Raw genomic sequence first — 24,625 nt, forward strand, 5'->3', positions numbered from 1 at the left:
ATTATATATGTATATAACATATACATTCATTTATATATACATATACATAAGTATTCCCCATATTAACAGAAAATGTCTGGAAGACTATACAATTATTAAGTGACCTCCTGTGAGGATTAAAGGAAAGAGACTTTTCCATTCTATACCTCTGCTTGTTTTTTTTTTGTTTTTTTTTTTGCGCTACGCAGGCCTCTCACTGCTGTGGCCTCTCCCATTGTGGAGCACAGGCTCCGGACGCACAGGCTCAGCGGCCATGGCTCACGGGGCCAGCCGCTCCGTGGCATGTGGGATCTTCCCGGACTGGGGCACGAACCCGTGTCCCCTGCATTGGCAGGCGGACCCTCAACCACTGCGCCACCAGGGAAGCCCTCTGCTTGTTTTTTTTTTAATAAGACTACAAACTAATAGTAATGGGCGAAAAGCCAAGAGTAACAAAACAAGAAAAAACAAATGAACATACGAGTTTTACCTTGTTCGGGTCCTTCACCATCATCGCAACTGTTAATAGACCAACTGGTGGAAACATGCCCAGTCCAGCCAGGGTGTCTGCCCACATCTACCGCCCAGCCAAGGGAGAGCAAAAATTCTAGGAAATGTGGCTGAACATTTCTGGAAGACTCCACATTCTTTAAAATCTGAAATATATACCAATCATCAGATATAATGAAGGAAACAAAAGGGCATATCAAAATAAGCTTCATAAAAATCGATTCACTTTGAAGTGTCTGATAATCAAGCCCAAGCTTAGAATAAACTGGGGACTATATATATCACTGTAGTTAAAAATGCATGCTTCCAAGTTAGATAGATTTGGGTTCAAATCTTGGCTGGGCCTTGGGCGAGTTTATTAACCCCACTGCTTCAGTTTCTTCATCTATAAAGTGAGTAATAATGATGGCTGTGAAGATTAGGTGAGATAAGAAATACAAGAAAATCCTTTAGCTCCCTCCCTAGCAAAATAATTATTGAGCTAGACATGTTTACTAAAAGTAAACAAAAAACACTAAGTCCCCGCCTTCACAGAGTCTGATTAGTGAAAAACATTACATAGGTATGTGATTATTTACTTACAAATCTTGACAAATGCTATAAAAAGTATAAACCTGTTACAAATTCAATAATTAATGAGTGGGAAAACATCCTTCTCTTAGTCCAAAGAAGAGAATGTAACCATTCCAGAAAAAAATGAAGTGACCAGAAGGATCTCTCCTCTTCACCAAGTACAAAACTTAATTCCTGGGCCTCAGAAAGAAGAGTCCCTTGTTCTAAAACAGTGGTTCTCATGGGGGTGACTTTGCTCTCCAGGGGACATTTGGCAATGTCTGGAGACATTTTTGATATCACAACTGGTGGGGCACTGCTGGGACCTAGTGAGTAGACGCCAAAGATGCTGCTATATGTCCTATTCTATAGAACAGCTCCCATAACAAGGAATTATCTGGCCCAAAATAGCAACAGTGCTTCTGTTGAAAACCTAATGCTAGAGGAAGAAAAAGGAGGAATCCTCTACAAATTAAAAATGAGATGGGGAGAGGGGTAGTGTATCAACATCACCTGGGGAATCTCTTAAAACATAAGATTCTCTTAGCCTACTCCAGAACTTCTTTATCAGATCAGGAGAGATAAGATCCTGGAATTACTACTTTTAAAAGCTCTCCCAAGTAACTTTTGATGCAGCCAGTCCACAGATCACTGATGTAGTTGATACAATGTTAATCTATGGCAAGACCATCTGGAGGCCTAATGAAGTCAAAATATGTGGTGTGTTACGTCGAATACTTCTCAATCTACTGGGCATCATTGCCAGGCCATTATCTCTTAAACATATCATCTCTTAAACACATCATCTCCTTAGAAGTGTACCTGTTTAGTTCACCCATATCCCTTCATATCCTTCCAAGTGCCAGGAAACTGATTTGACTGCCAGTTCTCGTTTTCTTCCAATTAAAATTTTTTTTCAGAAGTGAAACTTTTAAATAAACAACTTGAAAATTTAGTCAAGATGCAATAAGTAAGTCAAATTCAACTTGCAGGCCACTGGCTGGCAGCTGGAAATTAATCTAAATCTTCCCTGTGACTAGGGAAGGCAGGTCTCAGCCATTCTAAAGGAGGCCTCAGAGAATCTTATTGTTTTCTAGTCACACTCAGTTCCTAGAAAGCCAAGGAAACTCAACCGGTGTAACAATTACCTCAAGGGTTTATAAAATTTATAGCATAAAAATTTACCCCCAAAACCCAGAAATCTTACCTCCTGGTTTGTTTTCTGACCTGGCTTCATATAGAAAATAAAAACTGTGTCGAAGGGACGACATGGCAAGAGATCCAGATACCCAATGTCATCAAAAAATCCAGGTATCATGGAGTCAAGTGCAATAAGGTGAGGAGGTAGACGACTATTTGCAGGTTCCTATCGCCAAAGGAAGAAAGGAGAAATTATTATCTCTCTTCATCATTCTAATTATAAAAGCAATACTTGCTCACGGTTTAATAAACATTAAGTTAAAAAAAAATTATAAAGTCGCAGCAATAAGCACAACCATAATCCCAAACTACAGAAACTATTTAACATGCTTGTGTTCTTCCTTCCAGTTCTCTTATTTGCCTTTTTCTGCTGAAAGACAGTTGAAATCTTAATATGTATATAATTTAAAATCCTATTTTCTCTATAAAATATCAAGCTTTCTAGCAAAAAATTTTACATGTATTTTATTCTTATTCATTGCCGGTCTTAATGCAAAATGGTACAGCCATGCCCGGAGGCAATTTGGCAGTTTCTTGCAAAGCTAAACATAGTCTTACCATACAGTGAAGCAATTACATAACTTGGTATTTTCCCATATGAATTTAAAACATGCCTACACAAAAACCTGCACACAAATGTTTACAAGCAGCTTTATTCATAATGGCCAAAACTTGCAAGCAACCAAGGTGTCTTTCTGTAGGTGAATGGATAAGTAGACTGTGATACATCCACACAATGGACTATTATTCAGTAATAAAAAGAAATGTGTTATCAAGTCACAAAAAGACATGGAGGAAACTTAAATGCAAATCACTAAGTGAAAGAAGCCAATCTGAAGAGGATACATACTATATGATTCCAACTATATGACATTCTGGAAAAGGCAAAACTGTAGAGACAGTAAAAAATCAGGGGTTGGGTGGGGGAAGGAGGAGGAAGTATGACTAAGAAGACTACACTGGATTTTTAGGGCAGTGAAACTATTTTGTATAATGCTATAATGATGGACACATGTTATTATACGCATTTGTCAAAACTCACAGAATTGTACAACACAGAGTGAACTCAGGTAAACTATGGACTTCAGTTAATAATCCATCCCATACTGGTTCATCACTTGTTACAGATGTGTCACAACAATGCAAGATGTTACAATACGAGAAACTGTGTGTGTGGAGGAAGAGAGGTTATATGGGAAGTCTCTCTACTTTCTACTCAATTGTTCTGCAAACCTAAAACTGCTTTAAAAAATAGTCTATTAATTTTTTAAGGCATTTTTTGTTTTGTTTCCCCCCATCCTTTATCTTCTTTGAGATCCTGATCTTGCCCAGCAGGTTGGGCCATCCATGATATTTTTCAGGAAAGCATCCCCCAGAGATGGCAAGGATTACTCTCTTCTACAATAGCAAGGATCGTGGAGCCTGGTCTTCTAGTCCATTATATAACATTCCTAACAAGGGTTGAGGCAACACCCTATCATCAAAAACATTACTATTTTTGCAGTCAAACAGAAGAGTATTCACACTATGAAATAAGTAACACTACAAATAGCCTCACATCAATTCAGGTCAGATTTTTCCACTAAGTGAATTTTATACAAACATACAAAAGAACTTCTAGTTTTCATTTTTCACTTTGAAATCATGGATAAGGAACTACAGACCTGTAGCATGCTATGATACACCTTATAGGACAAAGGCTCCTCATTCTTTCTTTTTTAAATAAGCTATCTCATCACCTTGCTCTTCTGGATGATCTTCTGATTCAGGAACATAACATGCATATATTTTATACCTCTTAACTCTTAATAACTTTAAAGTTTTTCTCTCTAGGTCTGTGTTTTAATACATTTTCTTAGAATAACTTTTGTCAATATCGCAGTTGTAACTGAGGTATTTTGGCATCATATTTGTAACTGCATATTAGAGCCACAGTCATTAATATCTATACTTGGTGTGATCTTAATTCTCATTTACTTTAAACATTCTATTGATTCTCTTATGGCTGTCTAATTAGAAATCATATTACCTGAGAACTGTCTTTTCCTTTCCAATGGTTTTTTTCCTCTTATTTAGTTTCTTTTAATATTTCACTGACTTTCCTGGTTTTGATACTATACTGTAGTTATGTAAGATGTTACCCATTGGGGGAACCTCCCTGCACATTTTTAAAAAAAACTTTCTGTTAATCTATAATTATTTAAAAATTAAAATAGGGACTTCCCTGGTGGTGCAGTCGTTAAGAATTCGCCTGCATATGCAGGGGACATGGGTTCAATCCCTGGTCCGGGAAGACCCTACATGCCACGGAGCAACTAAGCCCACTCGCTGCAATTACTGAAGCCTGCATGCTCTAGGGCCCGCCTGCCACAACTACGGAGCCCACGTGCTGCAACAACTGAAGCCCACGCGCCTAGAGCCTATGCTCCGCAACAAGAGAAGCCACCGCAATGAGAAACCCATGCACCTCAATGAAGAGTAGCCCTCACTCGCCACAACTAGAGAAAGCCCACGTGCAGCAATGAAGACCCAACACAGCCCAAAAAAAAATTTTTTTTAATTAAAAATTAAAATAACTTTTCATTAACTAAAAAACTCTCAGTGTTAAACAGTGGCCAAGGTAGATATCCTTTACCTCTGATTTTTAACAAAGGGTGGTTCTAGTTTCCTCATTCCCCATCTCGTTTCCTAAACAGGCTGCCATTTACTGAGATCTACATTACTGGCCCTAACTAAGTTTTTGGTTTTTTGTTTATTCATTTTTTAAAAATCAGACTGAATATTATTCTACTGAATACTGACTGTTTTATTGACTGATCTGCTAAAATAGGATCAAATTATTTTCTTAATAACTTTACTAATATTTACCAATAACTGACTCTCCTTAAGTTCCTAGGATAAACCTTACTTGGTTGTAGAAGTTAATTTGTTTAACACGCTGCTGAATTCAATTTTACTAGCATTCTCCTCAACACTTTTGCACATATATTCTAAGTAAAGATTGGTTTATAGCTTTTTCATGTGTGTGCTGTCTGGTATAAGTTACTAGAGATAAGGTAAGATTCATAAAATAAACCAGTTTACTTTCTGACTTTTTCCTATGTTCTCTTTTTTTAAAAAAATATTTATTTGGCTGTGCTGGGTCTTAGTTGCAGCACGCGGGATCTTCATCGCAGCATGCAGGCTCTTAGTTGTGGCATGTGGGATCTAATTCCCGGGATTGAACCTGGGCCCCCTGCATTGAGAGTGCAGAGTCTTAACCACTGGACCACCAGGGAAGTCCCTTTTTCCTATGTTCTGAACCAGGTGAGAAAGCATGAGAATTATTTCCTTGAAAGCTTAAAAATTTCAAGCAGAATAGATAACATGAAAGGAAAACTTCAATCTCAGAGACAGGGCTGTTAAGGCTCTTTTTGTCTCCCTTCACTCCATGCCTCTTCTTGTCTCCCTTCAGTCCACAGAATGTAATATTTTCTTCTAGTATGTTTTTATTTACTGCTTCTACTCTGTTCAATTTTCTCCACTAGGAATACCACTAATCATTTTTAGGTTGTATCTTTGTTCCTGGCCTTCCATATTTACCACTGTATTTCTCATTGTTTTCCTCTTTCTGTTGTTTTCTTCTGCATTTTAAGAGTTTTTTACTTTTTACTCTCCACCACTAACTCGATTTTCTACAACATAAAATATTTTTCATCTACATGCTGAAATCCAAACTCAGTCAGCAATGTTCCCCTCTGCTTTCCTTAAAAGTTAAATGGCCTTTAACCAAGTAGCTGTTGGCGAGTAAGGGCAGGGGGCAACTTGTGCAATAAACAACTTCTTGCCTGGCAATCTTCAGTTGTGCTTTTCAAAACAAACAGGCCTTAGTACAAACTCTAAATCCACATTCAGGGAAGCCATTTCACATTTTTGAGGCCCTGTTTCCACATCTGTGAAATAGAGATACCATTACTTTCCTTGTAAAATTGTTTTAATGGAATTAAGAATAATGACATTATTTACCTTACAGGCTGGTTGACTTTGTACTACGTACTACATGAAGCACCTGACACGATCATAATGAGATGGATACCCTTATCACCCCTATTTATCTATTTATTTATTTATTTTTGGCTGCATTGGGTCTTTGTTGCTGTGCACGGGCTTTCTCTAGTTGCAGCGAGTGGGGGCTACTCTTTGTTGCGGTGCGTGGGCTTCTCATTGCAGTGGCTTCTCTTGTGTGGAGCACGGGCTCTAGGTGCACGGGCTTCAGTAGCTGTGGCTGGCAGGCTCAGTAGTTGCAGTGCACGAGCTCTAGAACGCAGGCTCAGTAGTCGTGGCGCAAGGGCTTAGTTGCTCTGTGGTATGTGGGATCCTCCCAGACCAGGGCTCGAACCCGTGTCCCCTGCATTGGCAGGAGGATTCTTAACCACTGCAACACCAGGGAAGCCCACCCCTATTTTATAGATGAGGAACTAAGACTCAGAAAAGTTGGGCAACTTGCCCAAGATCACATAGCTGGCAAGTAGTGATGCCAGGACATAAACCTAGACAGTCTGATCTCAGGAACTGCACAACATAAGAAGTGCTTATACTTGTTCCTTTTTAAAAGTGGCATAGAAGAGCAGAGTAAATTGTAGCCCATACTTTCAGTAATAAAGTGTACTGGGGAAGAGTTTTAACATTCTTTTTTCTAATTATCTATAGATTTCATTAATATGTGTGATATGAGTCCTACATTACCTAGGAAAATTCAGAGGCGCATATATTATTATATTATAAGCAGTCCCCTCAGACAGAACTCTAAATATATTCATGGGAAAACTGTCTTGGAGCTCATATTATGACCTACAGCATCATGGAATTTCATTTCCTTGTATGAAGGGTAAGGTTTTAAACAGTTTGTTTTTTAAAATTCCTTCTATCTTCATAAAAATGCTTTAGCTATCAGCAGCTGAATGTTAATATATGAATATATTTACTCATAAAAGTTTACAGAAATTACCTTCAATGCTTCTAAGGACAAAAATCCAAAGTGTGAAAGGAAAAGGCGTGCTGTTTGGAATTCCTGGGCAGGAGGTGGGGGCTTACAATCTGTAATCGGATCAGGAAAACTTCTCTTCTGCAATTCCTCCTCACTTTGTTGTTCAAGGTGTATTTCATAAGCAATCTGCTGGGCCATGCCATTCCTTAATTTTTCATGTCTCTCTTCTAACTGAAATAAACCGAACATTTCATTTTTTTGGAATTATCATAAAAGTAATAGAATTAATCAAGTTTTAAATGAAAATAAAGCTACAAGCAACAAAATAAATGAAGATAATTTTCAGTGATCAACACTGAGTTTCAATTCAGTACAACCAAGAGCATACAATCAAGCAAATACGTTACAAGGTTAAAACAAATACCCAAAACATGTCCCTACAGCCTCAAAAATTGCTCCTTCATCTCCTTGCTGTAAGTGAAACCACTCTCTCTGCTTCCCTTCACATCGGCAAGAAAGGGGGCAGAGTTGTTGCTCTCTGCCAGATCCCTGTCCATCTTCATCCTGCAGTGATCCCCTCATGTTTTGAAGTCCATAACCATAGCATTAGTTGCTATACTCGGAGTTATTACCTCTGCTTCCCTTCTGATCCATCCTATTTAAAATTCCATCCTCTTTGGTGAACAGCCTGGCTTATATTCCTACAACCTCCTCAACCTTCACAACACTTGCCATCCATGACACACTTTGTACCTCAGATGTGCTGTATTTTCAAGAGCTACCATCCTGAAATTCCTTTCCTACAGCTCACCCAAACTCCTACTCCCCCTTTACTATCACTGAGAGGCAAACAACCCCTCCCCGTATTTCCCCAAGCCATTAGCATCCTTCTGGCTTCATCTACCTCCCCACCAAAACTAAATCCCCGAATCTGACATCTTATACCCTCTTCTAAGCATATAACATGGCTGTGTTGTTCCTTATTCTTCCTTATTCACCCAGCCAATCTCCACACCATTCAAATTTTTTACTTATGCCTCTGGATACCAAGGACTTTTTTTTTTTTTTGCGATATGCGGGCCTCTCACTGCTGTGGCCTCTCCCGCTGCGGAGCGCAGGCTCCGGACGCGCAGGCTCAGCCTCTCCGCAGCATGTGGGATCTTCCCGGACCGGGGCACGGACCCGTGTCCCCTGCATCGGCAGGCAGACTCTCAACCACTGCGCCACCAGGGAAGCCCTGGATACCAAGGACTTTTGGAGAAAGTCAGCAGAGTGCATTAAGTAACTTCACTACAGATGATGCTACTTAAACCTAGCTGGGCTGCCTGGCAATTTTAAGAATCATCTTTGCTTCCCTATTTCATTGCTAAGAACTAAGATTAAAATTTATATAAGCTGCTTTAATTTTCCTCCTTTCCACCTCTAAATGTCTCTGAACCTTCACTGACCCTCTCCTCTCCTGTTTTACCAGAAGTGTCCCTTTTCTAAACTCAATCACAGGTTCTTGACCCTACTGCCTCCAGGGCTTTACTCTGTTACTCATCATTTCCCCAGCCCACCTTACAGTGTTGGCAGGTGCAGACCCTTTTCCACTGGCTCCTTCCACCTCTAATTCTTCTTGAATTAAAAAAAAGAAAGAAAAAGAAAAACCAGCCTTGCGTTTCCTTAGCTAAGGCTATTTCCTCACATTCTTTTTCACTCTGTACCCCTCCCTTTACTGTTAACAGTAACAGTGTAGTTTATATTCACTGCCTTTTCCTCTTTAACCATTCATTCCCCAGACCCTTACACTTTAATACTCCTTTGAACTTGCTCTCAAAGGTCACCAACATTTCATGACAAAATCCAGGGGCCTCTTCTTAGTGCTCCTTCTCCTTGATCTCTCTAGCATTGGAAACTGCAGGCAGCCTCCATTCCTAACCTTATATTCTCTCATGCCCTGACATACCTGTCTTCCATTTCTTAAAATTCTTCTCTCTTGACCTAAGTGACCAATTACTTAATCTATTTAAGTATCTAAATTAATCTAAACCCAAATAAATTTCTCCTATTTTCCCAAACCTGTCCTCTTCCTAATGTCTATATTTCTATAAATGGCACTGTTATCTTTGTCACTCAAGCCTGAAATCTAAAGTTCTTTGGCTCTTTTCCTTCCCTCATCAATCCAAGACTGTCTGGATCTACCTCTACAAGACATGCCATATATTTAAACTTCCACTATCAATGAGGTAGTCCTTCCCATCCCCTGCCTAGATTGTCATAACTGTCTCTGAATTGGGCTCCCTTCTCCAAATATCCTCCACTAGGGTCTGATCATATCAGAACACTACTGAAACCACAGACCAGCCCAGGCAGCCCAGTGCCACCTCTCTATAAGATATGTCCAGTTTCTTTCAATCAGCCACAATCTATATTTGTCTTACTACATGGTAACCTCCTGGATGACAAATACCCAGGTCATCTTATGAATCACCCCCAGGAATACCAAAGAAAGGCAGTGTCTTGACCACAGAAGTTGTTGAAGAATGTTAATAGTCATTCTCTTAACAACAGCTGATAATAATTTATCTTACCTCTTCAGTAACAATTTCATGCAAATCTGGAATGCTCAGATCTGCTTTCACAAAAGGAATCTTGTCCACCTCTTCAGGAAATGGTCGATGTTTCACAGTATATTTAAATCCAACATCATTTTTAGGAACTGGACGAGGTTCAGGCACAAAAAGCTGTTAAAATAAAACAAATAACATTATGTTTATTACATGTGGGTACCAGCTGAAATGACATGTATTTCCCTGGTCTCTTAGAAGCCTGTGTTTCCCTAGGATTGCATAACACAGAAATTCAGTTAAGAATCTGCAAATACTACTGCTAATGGTAAAGGTACCAATGTACTCTTTTATTTTTATAAAAATGTTCATCAACTTATGACAGACTTTTGTGCCTGATAAATGGGTTACGGACCTCCACTGCACCAGGCCTGAATCTTCCATATTCAGTGGTAAGCCAATAGGTAAGGCATTTCAGAGCTTAAGGCTCAAACTTCCTTCTTCCCTAAGGGCTCTCAAATCATTCCATATAATAAAGTACAAGTTTACATCCACTGGGCACCTCTAGACAGTGAGTTCAATAATTAGAACCTTAGCATGGCTTAAGTGAAAAGACATGGCACCGAATCTAGGTCTTCAAGGCGCCAAATCCCTGCTTTAATATATATTAGCTGTGTGACTTCCATTTTCACATCTGAAAAATGGAAATAATCCACCACAAGACTGTCATAAGGATTAAACAAAAAAATATATGGCACATATTAAACTACTGAACAGTTTTAGTGCCTTTCCTGATCTCCTTCTTCCTCAGTCTTTAATGGCATTCAGTGGCTTATACAGTGCTGCTGACAGAATGTGACTGGTGTGACACCACCAGGAGCAAATAGGGGTGTGCTCCTCACAGCAAACACATCTCATCTAACAGAGACATATGGAATGTTCAATTGTTTTAGGCATTTGCTCCAATTTTGTGAGCGTCTCTCTTAAATGCTGGTAAAATTTTATTATGTTTTAAAGAATTTTTAGTAACATAAGTAAAAGCTTACAGTGTGATAGGTGAAAAGAGCAGTATATACAAAAATGACTAAAATTCTATTTAAGTGTTATGTACAGAAAGGAACAAAAAGATTGGAAGGAAACCCACTAAAATATTAACAGTGGCTATCTACTTCTGGAGAGTAAAAGTACAGGTGATTTAAAAATTTCTTCTTTATTATCTGAATTTTCCAACTTTCTCCCGTAAGCAAATTTTATTCACATGATTACAACTGTTATAAAGAAAATAAACTGTGCCACCCCAAAGAAAGATTTCATTAAATTATACAGCACATTAAATAATTATAGCGCATATTACCAATTATACAGTTATATGAAACAATCTGAAACTAAGTACTGTTGCCAGAGACATCAAGGCTCTGGCAAAATTTTTTTCATAATGGCATGTACCTAAATTTTATTATTTTAAACACTGCATGGAAAAAATTCGGTCCACTGTTCAGAACAGTAGTTCTTAATCATAAGTGGATGTCAGAGTCACTTGGAAAGTTTTCTGAAAATACACCTGCCTTGAAGACGTCTTTAAAGAGTATTTCAGTGGACCTGGAATTCTAGGCTCCTAAGATGATTCTGATGTGAACTCATGGACTGAGAATCTGGCTAGGATCAAAAATATTTATCTGTGATTTTTGTTGTAATATTATTTAACCTTTAAATCACAACACACACAAACACATGCACACACACACTCCTAGTCACTTCCCTGTAACTTCTGATGGATACCTTCTGATTTGCTTTTGCTCCTCTGGGTAAAAGGCAAAGTTGTTGTGCCCAAGCAAGTCTTCCAGACATTCCCCGGACCAGCACAGTGACAGAGGGGAAAAAATCATCTAGAATAAAATGTTGGTGGAAAAGTTTTTATTTCTGACAACATATAAAATACACCTATTGTCAATTTTAGAGCCTCTAACAATCAAAGCCCTAGCATAGTGCTTCCCTAACTTTTATCCTTTGTGAACCATCTCTGTGGATTCTGCCATATTCAAGTACCACTATTACTATCTAAATTTAAACTTAAAATTTTTGAAGGAAATGATATATTTCTACCTTAAAAGGAAAATCATGAATTTTGGTGTGCTAATTATATATTTTTAAAACACATGTTTAAAAATACATAAAATAATGTTCACCGATGTATCAACCAACATCATCTCACATACCTCCAGCAATACACATACACATTTTTGGGTAACACTATCCTAGCAAATACTCTTAACTTTCAGTGTTGGGAATGACCTAAATGCAGAAGACAGGCTGGGTGCTTGCGGTGCTGATGTTACATTCACCCATGCCTTTGTGCACCACAGCCCACCACAGGCAGGCACTGTTTCATCCCAACACAAGTTCAGGGGCAGGAAGAAGGGAGGTAAAGAACTCAGGATGGACTGCCGGAGTACCCAGATCCTTCTTCCTATTCCCTCCCTTCTTTTGTCTCTGGTGTAGGAGTCAAACTTGTTCAAACTTCTCTCTCTTACTTCTGTTATTAACTATTACAATGAACCATTAAAATATCCTTGTACTTCTATAAAATCCCAATTGTTTATATTTTTGGTAGAATTCCAATGCAATGAAATTGCTTAGAATGAGAGTAATGGAGTCCTAAAAAATCTGGAAAAGGGTTGACATCTACCCCTCAGGCCAGGAAACCTGGAGAGGATACTGGGATTTTATAGACTCTTTAGCAGGTGGCTCGGGAGTGGGAAACTGGAGGAATCATGAATAATTGGCACAAACCAGGGAAGAAAGTCAAGCAACACCCAGGTCTAAGGTAGAGAAGGATGAGGTGCCTTAAGAAGGAAAGACTTGGGACCAGTGCTTCTGGAGTTGGGCAACGATTAAAGGCCCCATCCACTTCATATTAAAGTCACTGTATCTTACCACAAGAGGAAGGAAAGCTGTGATGGTATTCACTCGTCCCTGAACTACTGGGAAACGTCTCATTTCATTTTATGGATTTATGAGATCCTACCGATATATACTCAACAGAATTTGCATGGGACTCTAAGATCCTTTTCACGTTTGCAAAAGTAAGAAGGTATGTCTAATCACTGAGGAAATCCTATCACTGTGGGGCAACAATAACAAAGAGACAGTATGAGGTTCAGAAAATTTGGACTCTAGTCCTGGTCATACCATACACTTCTCAAGTAACCCTGGACAAGTCACATACCCTCTCTGAGCCCCAGTTTCTTAACCTGTAAATGAGGGAATTGCACACTAGGTGATTCCCTGTATGCCCAACTTTTCTGTAACCTTCACTTTCCTTTACCTTCCCAGCAATAAGGGTCTCTCTAAGAACATGCTTCCTTTACATACTGGCTGATTCCAATTACCATCAGAAAAAAATGTACTCTGAGCAGTCTGCATTGCAGTGGTAATCACACACCTTGAGATGGTTTATAATTGGGGGAAAGAGGGGAAGAAAACAGTGCATGTTATGTCAATGGAAAATCACTGAAGAATTTTCAGGAGGGCACTGGCATGGTCAGATCTGCATTTGAGGATGAATGCAATGGTGGCAGCAAGTAGGATGGAGGTAACGGTAACAAATTTTGGAACTGGAAGGAGGAAGAATCAGATCAGGTAGGAAGCAATAATCCAGATAAGAAATAATAAAGTCCTGCATTTGGCTGTACTGGGAGGAATGCAGAGAAAAGAAGATTCCAAAGTCACTAGCGGGGTAGAAACTTGGAAACCAACTACATAAGGGAGTAACAGGAAGGAGAAGGCAAAGATGACTCCTCCAATTCCCAGCCTGTTTGGGTGGCACCAATAACTGAAAAAGAACAATGTGGAGTGAAGGGCGGGAAAGGAGAGGGGCAGGATCCAAAGTTCAAGAAGGACGAAAGAGTAATAATGATTTTTATACACAGTAAACAACAGAAATATCCCACTGAACTTTTTATAAAATTATGGAGCTCTTTTCTAATAGATATAAAGGGCCTCTAAAAGATTCTATTTAATATGTATATTGTATTTTCTGACCCTCTATTTTTTAGCTGCTATTATCTCATCAGCTAGAAGGCTTTCTGACAAATGCAAAATTACTTAGAATTTGCAGTCTTTCCTTCCCCGATCCTGGAAACAGCTTGCTAATACTGATGAACATGTTGATTTAGCAATGGAAAAAGCCCAAAGTGCTGAAACTTACTCTGTTCATTTCCAAGAGGTTGCTCCAGCATTGCCAGGATGACACTGTTATCCAAGACAAAGTACCGGAAACTATGCTTGTTTATGGTTGGCAGTCTGGAGTATTTAATCAAAGTGGTCTCATTCACCAGACTACAAGGAGAGGCAGGACCACTGGGTGAAGGAAATGCGCCAAGCAACTGCATAATACTACGGAGAATGCAAAAGATAACAGTTAATCCCCAAAGGGAAATCTTAAATTCACCTCATGCATCAATCTGTCCTTCTGTTCTTTTGGATTTATCTGACCACAGCCACGCTTCCTCTTTGAGAGTCAGATTTACTCCCTGTGGCAGATGCTGTGGTGTGCTGTCCAGATTTCCCTCTCCAAGACTGAAAGACCCGGTCCCCCAGATGCAGGGAGATGGTGGCCATAGCTTTCAGCTGAGTCCTGGAGAGGCCAATGAGAACCACTTCACTCAAGATCACAGCTTCCTCCTGGGGCAGTTCTCGTCCAATGAACTGCTAATGCAGGGGTATAAAGTCCCAGCCCCCCGGCCCCAACATGAGAGAATCCTGAAGGGCCAGCCCAGCTCCAGAGCTCTTTGTTGCAAATGCATCACAGTTTATGTCTTCCCTCTGCTCAATCCTACTTCCTTCATTCCCTCATAAGGGTTGATCCTGAGAGCACTTTCCAATAAACTTCCTGCAAGCAAATTTCTCTCTCTTGAAGTTTGCTACCCAGGGAACCTGACTAATCATACTTCCAAATCATGAAGCTCCTAAAGATATATTTTAAAAAATGTGTGTGCTCCAGGTTTCAGGATAATGCTAAAGCATTCTAGACCTAGAAAAGGATCCAAAGATCAGCCAAGACCCCTCAATTTTTCAGACGGGAAAACTCAGGCTCAGAAGAGATAAGTGATCATCAAGAGACCAGAAACCAGGGCCTACTGCCTTCTCACTGTGTGGCCATGAATACATATCGTCATTTTACAGATAAGGAACTTGATGCACTAGTAGTTAACATCTCACAGAACCACTGTAATTATTAAATGAGAATATATATGAAAAAATGCTTTATAAACTGGAATTCAACTGATCAAGTCTTACCATTCTGAAATGTTTATATCCACAGAGATTTCTGCATACCTTCAATGCATAATAGTAATAACTTACATATACCACTTACCATGTGCCAGGCACTGGGTCTAAGCACTTTACACATTTTATTTAGTTATCATAACAACCCTATGAGATAGCTACCATTATTATTCCCATTTTATAATTAAGAAACTGAAACACAGAAAGAATCTTCTTAAGAAAACTTAAAGATTTTACCTTGTGGTCCTAGTATCACCTGATCCTTCATACGTAACTCATTTGAAAACTAGTATTCCCCAACACCATTGCAATCTTCTCCCTTTCTCTTTCATTCTAATGCTTGAACCCAAATCTCTCTGATAATAGAAGGCAACACTGCTCAACAGATACTTTCCTTCCATTTTCTCTCCTCCTAGGAGGACTATCTAAGAATTTCAAGGACCAGGAGAACTTCATGATGAGTTCAGGCCTAAGAATTTATGAAAAACCAAGAGACAAGCAATGGGAAAATGTGGGTTTTCTAACATGGGACAGAGATGGTTGTCACAAAGCATATGGACCATGTGAGCTTACGTTCCATGCAAGATTCTAAGACATTATCAAATAGGTTGCTGGCAAGGGTACAGGTCACACCAGCCTAACCACATTTTCTCTTCTTGATGATTACTAGACTGGAAAGGCAGAGAAATATCTCTGAAATCAAGACATGCAAGTATTTGGCAGTGTATCATTATAAACTTACAGACAAGATTTAAAAACCTCTGTGAACCTGAAGGGAAACCTCTAATGTGCTTTGTGAGTCTTTCTCTGTTCTATATATATATATATATATATATATATATATACACTTTAAAGAACTAACCATTTATTTATTTTTTTGGCCACGCTGTGCAGCACGCAGGATCTTCCCCGACCGACCAGGGATAGAACCTGTGCCCCCTGCAATGGAAGCGGAGTCTTAACTACTGGACCACCAGGGAAGACCCTGTTCAATATTTTTATCAGTATCTTTTTTTTTTTTTTTTTTGCAGTACGCAGGCCTCTCACTGTTGTGGCCTCTCCCGTTGCGGAGCACAGGCTCCGGACGCGCAGGCTTAGCGGCCATGGCTCACGGGCCTAGCTGCTCCGCGGCATGTGGGATCTTCCCAGACGGGGGCACAAACCCGTGTCCCCTGCATCGGCAGGCGGACTCTCAACCACTGCGCCACCAGGGAAACCCCTATCAGTATCTTTGATTAGGACACACAGGGCAGGCTCATTAAATCTGCAGTTGGGGACTTCCTTGGTGGTGCAGTGGCTAAGAATCCGCATGCCAATGCAGGGGACATGGGTTCAAGCCCTGGTCCAGGAAGATCCCACATGCCGCGGAGCAACTAAGCCCGTGCGCCACAACTACTGAGCCTGTGCTCTAGAGCCCACGAGCCACAACTACTGAGCCCGCTGGCCTAGAGCCCGTGCTCTGCAACAAGAGAAGCCACCGCAATGAGAAGCCTGCGCACCACAATGAAGAGTAGCCCCCGCTCGCTGCAACTGAAAGAAAGCCCACACACAGTAACAAAGACCGAACACAGCCAAAAATAAATAATAAATAAATAAATAAATTTTAAAATAATAAATAAATAAAATAAATCTGCAGTTGACCAAAAGTTGAGCTGCAGAGTTAATATATCAGAGTAAGAATTGGGATCCAAAAGAATCTTAAAAAATTAACAATAATGAGGTAAATCTTACATAAAGAAATTTCAAGTTTAAATGTAAAATTCTGTACATTACATCCAAATACCCCCCCAAAAAATAAGTACAGGATGAGAAAGACAAAAGGTAAATGCGTTAAAAAAAAGCCTCTAAGATTTTAGTTGACTTAGTACAAATCACCAGGTTCTCAAAAACCCAATGCAGTCTCTAAGTACACTTTAATGAAAATATAATATTCTACAATTTAAAGGTCATTGACCTTTAAAGAGGTACACAGACAAACCTGCGCCATTGAAAGGAAAAAAGACGAGGATGATAAAGGTACTCTAAATCTCTGTCATATGAAAAACAGTTGAAGGTACTGGCAGAAATGAATTAGAAAGAACATGAGCACTGTCTTCAGACACCACCACTCCTCAGAAAAAAGCGTTTTATTATTAAAAGTCTGAATCAGAAACAATGGGTAGAAGTTAAAGTGGGAGAAATTTCAGCTCAGTGTAAACATCAAGTTTTTAACAATTAAAATGAAATGGTCAAACTTGGGGGTTAAAGTATCCCAAAATTAGAGGCCAAATAACTTGGTAAATAAGTCTTAAAGGTGACTAAGCAGAGGGGCCGCTAAAATGTCTTCCAAGAGTCCTAACGTATATTATACAACAAGGGGAAAAACACCAACCAGCTGATCTGCATTCCGTAACTATCTCCTGTGTGCTCAGCACTGTGAGGGATGTGAAGAGGGAAATGTGGCCTTTACCCAGGTTGGGGAGGTAACACTAGCATGTTATCAAATATAACCAGGTGTGATCATGACACTGTAGAATTCATGCAGTGTGGTAAGGTCAGACTAATTGAGCACAGAGGTGTGGAAAAGAAGCAGAATGACCAAAGAAGGTCCATGGAAGTAGTGGATATGATATGAGCACCGAACAATGGAGGATGTGGCCAAGAGGAGAAGAGGGAAGTCCTGAAACCCAGGGGAAGTATACAGACAGGTATGAACATGTACACTTCACGGCCACAAGTGGCCTGCCAGCTGTGGCAGAGGGATGTGCTGGGAAAGATCAGACAGTTTGAGTGGGGACTCAAGGAGGGCCTTGAAAACGAGACCAAAAATTTCACACCATATGGCAGTAAACAGCAATCTATTCAGTTTTCAATCACTCAAGCAGCAGAATAAGCACAGTACCTAAGATGATGAGTTCAGCAACAGAATGCAAAAAAGTGTGAGAGACTGAAAACAGGGAAATCAGGCAAGAAGTGATAAGGGCCTGGACTGGGAATGCTATCTGAGGTCAGAACAAATGGAGGAAATACTTTCAAAGGTAAAGTCTATTGGACTCAGTCACTGGCTTCATATGGGGAATAACAGATAAAGCAGAGATAAATCAGAAAATGAGTCAAAGTTTTGTGTTTGCGTAACTGGAAAACAGCAATGATACTGACATAAAGCTGTAATTGTGAGGGAACAGAGAAAATGTGATTTGGATATGTTTCATGATGACTCTTCAGGGCCCTCTTCAAGACTTAAAACTAAAGATGCCTTTTGTAGAGTTGCCAGCAGAGATAAGACAGATGAGCCACCTCGATAACTACTGGCTAGTTCTGGAAGCATCCCAGGACTCTCTACTTATTCTGAGCTCATATCCAATCCTCACTGCCAATCATATTCTCAATGGAATGTTCCATCCAGCCTAGGATGGAGCAAACTTATTTTTATATAATGCAGAGTCCCAGTGAGAAATGTCCTTCCCCCTTTCTCCATATCCCTTACTCTTCAAGGTACACACATCAAGTCTTAGTTTTTTAATAATGCTTTTAAGTCCACCCCAGCCCACACAGGTCTTCTCTCTGGACTTTTATTATTTCTAGTACTCAATCGCATTTTTCTAATTTTCTAGCTATTAGCCAAACCCCCACAAAGTCAATGAAAGCCCATCATTAGCATAGTGAGCAGGACTGAACTAAAGCAAGTGTGCTTCTAAAACTTTACTGAATGACCTAAGCCCATGAGGAACTGAAATAAACCCAACTTTATTGTGCACACTTTAGTGTGAAGCTTTCAACAGGTCACAGAACTCATAAAAGATTCTGGGATCTTGGTAAGGGCTGATTTACATACAAATCTACAAGCTGTCTTATCTACCACTTTACTAAGAAGACCAAGATGAGCCAACCCAGACTGACTTGACATTCCTCCTTCCTGTTTTTATGTTGTTCTGGGGTCTCATCTACATTTACCCTTTCATAAGTCTCATCTTTCCATCTGTACCAATTCCACCTAATCTTCTCCACCTACCTCTTCCTTTCAGTTGATAAACTGCCTTTCTTCCCTCTTTCTACTCTGCTCACTAACTGGCCAAACACACTATTTCAATTCTCTCTAATACTTTTTCAAGATACCAACCTGTCTCTGTCCTTTCACAACCAAATTGCTTGACATAGGAGTCTTCTCTTGCTGCCTAACCACCCTGCAATCTGACTTATAGCTCAAACTTTATCCATTCTCTAAGAGTCAGGTCCATGTCCTTTTCCTTAGAAATCTTATTTTGATTTCCCTGAATCTGGAAGTATTCATTTCCTCCTTCCAACACCCCAGCATTTTATTTGTACCTCGTCTCTTGGAGCATTTAATCTAACTAGCATTATAGATATTTGTGTTCACATCTTATCTTCCCTACTGGACAAGAAGCTCTTTGAGGGTGATAACTGAATCTGATTTATCTTTACATCCTATTACCAGTTCATAAGAGGAAGTTTATAAATCTTGCTGAATGAACCTATAACATGTAATATAAATGGTATAGCAGAGAATACAAACCACTGAGCTGGCAAGTAGGAGACCTAATGGTGTGACCCAGACATACCCTGTCTCTGGACTCAGCCATCAAAATGAGGGGGTGGGTAAGGCTCTCCAAGATCCTTTCCAGCTCTAAAATGATAGGACTTGAATTAACTGACAACCAGCATAGAAAAACAAGGACCCAAACTCTCAGCCCCAAGTTCCTGGTTTCCTTTGGTCCAAAAAACAAGACATTTTCTTTTCCATTTTATTTCTGGAGAAACAGTATCCTAAATGGGGTTGTGTCACTTAATGCTGAACAACTGGGGAGGAGATGAAACAACACAGGATCACATCTAATCCCATCTAACTCTTAGGCACAATCCCTGTGCAGTCACTTTCATACCATGTTAGGGTGGCTTCAGCAGCATCCTTCACCCTCATAGATGCAGGGTTTGGCTCCTTATCTCCTTTGTACTTGACCTCTTGCTCACTGTTCTTGGACTTGCTTCCTGAAATACCCAGTTCCACAATCTCTAGCACTTCCTTAAGACAGTCCTAGAAAAAGGAAAAGCAGATTAGCTTTTGTAATACACCTATCTTATGAAACGACAAGGAAATACATGAAAGTGTCAATATGGATGTGTTTTGGTGGTGGGACTCTAATTTCTCATTTTCTTGAATAGGTATATATTAACTTCAAAATAATTTAATAAAATAAACTTGTCCCCCCCCAATTTTTCTTTAAAGAACTAAATTTGAGTGTTAAGAGATTTAGATAATAAGTAATGATAAATTCAATTCAATTTTTTCAGTCACAATTCTTGTAAAATTACCATGGACTGTAAATCGTGAAAGGCTGAGTGAAAGAGATGTAACAGTAATTCAGTTAAACCTAGATAGTGTAAAATATGTTACATTATCCAAAGGGAAGCTCATAGGTTATTGACATTTTAAAGCAATTTCTGGTATGATAACTTTACAAGTCATCATGAAAATGACTGAGTTAATCAACAGTATTATTTTTTAAAAACTATATAAAGCTCTCTATAATTTTCCAATAAACCTGGTATCTCTTCTTTTATTTACACTGTGAATTCTTTGTAACTGTCTGCCTTCCCATAAGAAAAGTATTACATGGAACAATGGTAGAGAAAGCAGCCTAGATATCTGTGTCTACTTGAAAAGAAAGAAACGTGTGTGAAATGAAATTTTTAGATACAAGCAACCTTTATGAACAAGCAGTGCTCTAGGTTTGCAGCCTGGCTATCAACTGCCCTTCTTGGTTTGATGACAGGTGACCAAAGTACCTACTGGCCATCTCTTGACAGTTCACAGATAAATTATTCAAAGGCCCATCTCTGAAAAGAACTTCTCTATGGGTTAATTTGCAACCAAATACATTTGACCCTTGAACAATATGGGGGTTAGAGGCGTTGACCCTCAGTTCAGTCGAAAATCCACATGTATAGTCAGCCATATCCATATATGCGGTTCCTCCTTATCCACAGTTCCACATTCACGGGTTCAACCAATCAGGAATCATGTAATAGTGTAGTATTTACTATTTTAAAAATTTGCATATAAGTAGACTCACACAGTTCAACCCCATATTCTTCAAGGGTCAACTGTAATAAGTACGATGACAGTTTTTGAATTATGCTCACTAGGACAAGTGTTTTCCTGAAATATAACAAGTATATTCAGTTTAAAGTATGCAATGTTGTATTTAAATTTAGATATTCTCTTTCAAAAGATATTTTCCCAACATACATTTTTGTTTCTATTTACTGGTTTAAGATCTAGTAGACTAACCTTTTCATCAAGCATATCAGGGTGCTCTGTCAGCCAGACACAGAGACACTGAAAAGCTGCCACTATCATGGAGTGAAGATCCCGGGAGTGAAGAGGAGCTGGCCGACTACACTGGTACACAATGTAGCTGCACACGGAACTGATGGCTCGCTTCCGGTCACCTGAGTCAACCATCACCTTCACCTGAGCGTATTCGTACGGTGAACACAGTTAGCCAGGAACCACTGTACCAATGTCAAATCCTCAACACTGAGGCCCAGCCTTTCTGAGAATATGACACACCACAGGAAGCCTTGCTTTTTAAAGTATTATTTATATAGAAGAACATAACATTTCAGATGTATTAACATATACTACTCTATAAAAATAGAGGGCATTTTTCAAACCCTAAAACAGTATTTCACTTTAGCATACTTTTTCATGCTCTAAAACCAAAACTCCTGGGGTGCAGCTACTCATCACTGCCACAAATCACAAGAATAGCTGGCAATGGAACTTGTGCACATTTTTTAAGCCCCCTAACCCAACTCCACAGCAATGCTCTATGGGCTACAAAGTTCTGTTCAGCTGCCCAGAGGTATAATTAACATATAGTAAACTACATATATTTAAAGTGTAAAATTTGATAAATTTTAGCCTAAGTATACATCTGTGAACTATCACAACAATCAAGACGGTGGATATATTCATCACCCCTCAAAATCTCATTCACCCTTGTAATCCTTCCTCTCACTCCTTTTTGCCCCCTCCCTAGGTTACTGCTGATTTGCTGTCACTATAGGTTAACTTGCATTTTCTAGAGTTCTATATAAATAAAATCATAGAGTACTGCACTATTTGGTGGGGGTCGGGGGGAGAGTCTGGCTTCTTTTACTCAGCACAATTATTTATCCACATTTTTGTGTGTATCAGTTGTTCATTCCTTTTTATTGCTGAGTAGTATTCCATTATATGGATTATAGCACAATTAATTTATACAGTCACCTGTTGCATGTGGATTGTTTCCAGCTTCTGAATATTACAAATAAAGCTGCTAAAAACATTCATGTACAAGTCTTTGTACACGTATATGCTCTCTTATTTTCTAGGAGTGGACTGACTGAATCATATGATAGATGCATGTTTAGTTTTTTAAGGACCTGCCAAGCTGTTTTCTAAAATGGTTGCACCATCTAACATTCCCTTCAACAGTATATGAGAGCTCTAATTCTTCTACATCATCACCAAACATTTGGTATGGTCAGTCTTTTAAATTTTAACCATCCTAAAAGGTATGGAGTGGTATCTCACTGTGATTTTAATTGCATTTCACCAATAAGTAATGATAATGAGCATCTTTTCATGTGCTTATTTGCCATCAGTATATCTTCTTTGGTAAAATATCTGTCCAATCTTTTGCCCATTTTAAAACTGGGTTGTTTGTTGTATTATTGAGGGCTTTTGCTGTCACTGTTATACTGTCTTTTTAAAAGACTGTATTAAAGGTCTTTACAAAGCAACATCCAGACTCCAGATGCAGGTGCCAAGAAGACCATGTTATGCAGTGGGGAATGGCTCGAGCATGGCAGGTAGCTCTGGCTTCCTATCCTTCTGTCCCAAGATGGAAATGATGGATAACATCTCATCCTTAGAGTCCACAATGTTCATGTGGTCAGAAAGGGGCTTCTTAGGGCCAGTCTTACCATTTGGATCCCAGGACAAGATGATCTTCACTCTGATGCCCAGCACAACACTGACACACAGGGGTATCAATATAGTAGTTAACGGGGTCCACTGTGGATCATCACACCATCCAGAAACTTCATGGATTCAGCCCTCTGTCCTTGGAGTTTCCCTGACATTCATGACCCTGTAAGCCCTTGGCCCCCCTCTCCATGATGAACTGCAGCACCCCACAGCAGGCTCTCTGCAGAGCAAGCCCTCCTAGCAGTTTGTAATGCAGAGATTCTGTCTGGGCAATGGCACACAGACCTTGTGTGGCCACCTTTTCAGCACAAAGCTCTACGTAGCTCTCAGGGAATCCACACTTCTTCTGAACTACATCAGTCAATTCCTGGATTCTTCTCACCAAGAACATTCTGCTCCTGAAGGCCAAGGTAATGATTTCTGTCCTGGTTGGTATAATTCAGACCTCAATTCCAGAGCAGTCATCTTCAGCCAGCCTCTGAGTGAGGAACTCATTCAGTTTAATTCTGAAAAAGCCATCAACAACAAACGTCCTCTTCTTGGAAATTTTCACCACCATATTACTATTGCACACCACCAAAACAAAAGGCTATTACTGAGTTTTGAGCATTCTTTACATGATCTGGATACAGGTCCCTCACCACATACATACTCTGTAAAGATTTTCTCCCAATCTGTGACTTGTCATCTCATTCTCTTAACAGTACTTTTTGAAGAATGGTAGTTTTTAATTTTAATAAAGTCCAATTTAATAGTCTGTTCCTCTATGGTATAATATCTAAGAAATCTCTGTATAACCCAGATCTCTGTACAACCAATAAAGATTTTTCTCCCATTATTTCTTCTAGAAGTTTAGAGTTTTGGTTTTATATTTAGGTCTACAATCCATTTTGAGGTAATTTTTGTACATAGTACAAAGTATGATTCAAAGTTCTTTTTTTTTTTGGATATATGAATATCTGATTGTTCCAGCACCATTTGTTGAAAAGACTATCCTTTCTCCTTTGAATTATCATGGCACCTTTGTCAAAAATCAGATGTCCATACACGTGTGGATCTATTTCTGGACTCCCTATATACTACGCTGTTGATCTAGCTGTCTAACCCTATACCAATACCAGACTGTTTTGATTACCATAGCTTTATACAGCAAGTCTTGAAATCACGCAGTGTTAGCCCTTTATAGTTCGTTAGGTCCAGAGAGCACTCCATCTAGGACTAATTATTCCTTACCACTGCAAGTGTACTGAAGGTCACAGGCAACAGTACCTTGCTCTCAAAGACAGTGTGGTCCTGCATGTCTCACAAATGGCTATTCTTACCTTCTGCATCAATACTGCTCCTCACAAAACTATGGCCATTTCATCTATCCTTGAGAATCTCTGAGGTAAAGGTAAGCTCTAAGTGGTGGTGACTTGCCTATTTTGTCTCTCATGACTTAGGTAAGTCACAGCCTCTGTTTACCTGTCCCCTCATCTGTAAAATGAGGGCTTAAATTTTATCTCAGACAATATCACCTTATGTGTGTACATCACCTTTGTGTTTACAAAGTGTTCTATATATTTCATTTCATTTCATCCCCACATCACCAGGTATTATACAAGA

General features: G+C 39.4%; 1 protein-coding gene across 5 annotated transcripts in view; it reads right to left on the minus strand.

The window, feature by feature from the left end:
* RALGAPB (Ral GTPase activating protein non-catalytic subunit beta) overlaps positions 1–24,625 on the minus strand; it is a 100,468-nt gene that overhangs the window by 14,047 nt on the left and 61,796 nt on the right. For 4 of the 5 annotated variants that reach the window (XM_060124419.1, XM_060124418.1, XM_060124417.1 and 1 more), the window contains 8 exons: positions 21,335–21,517; positions 19,926–20,077; positions 13,964–14,151; positions 11,536–11,642; positions 9,781–9,933; positions 7,229–7,438; positions 2,249–2,407; positions 470–635 (listed from right to left, as the gene is read on the minus strand). In XM_060124419.1, coding sequence (XP_059980402.1) covers positions 470–635; positions 2,249–2,407; positions 7,229–7,438; positions 9,781–9,933; positions 11,536–11,642; positions 13,964–14,151; positions 19,926–20,077; positions 21,335–21,517 — 1,318 coding nt within the window. Of the gene's footprint in view, positions 1–469; positions 636–2,248; positions 2,408–7,228; positions 7,439–9,780; positions 9,934–11,535; positions 11,643–13,963; positions 14,152–19,925; positions 20,078–21,334; positions 21,518–23,402; positions 24,522–24,625 lie in introns of those variants that run through there. The other variant, XM_060124421.1, reaches the window with a different exon arrangement.

The sequence above is a fragment of the Lagenorhynchus albirostris genome, chromosome 15 (assembly GCF_949774975.1).
Source record: "Lagenorhynchus albirostris chromosome 15, mLagAlb1.1, whole genome shotgun sequence".
Classification (NCBI taxonomy): domain Eukaryota; kingdom Metazoa; phylum Chordata; class Mammalia; order Artiodactyla; family Delphinidae; genus Lagenorhynchus; species Lagenorhynchus albirostris.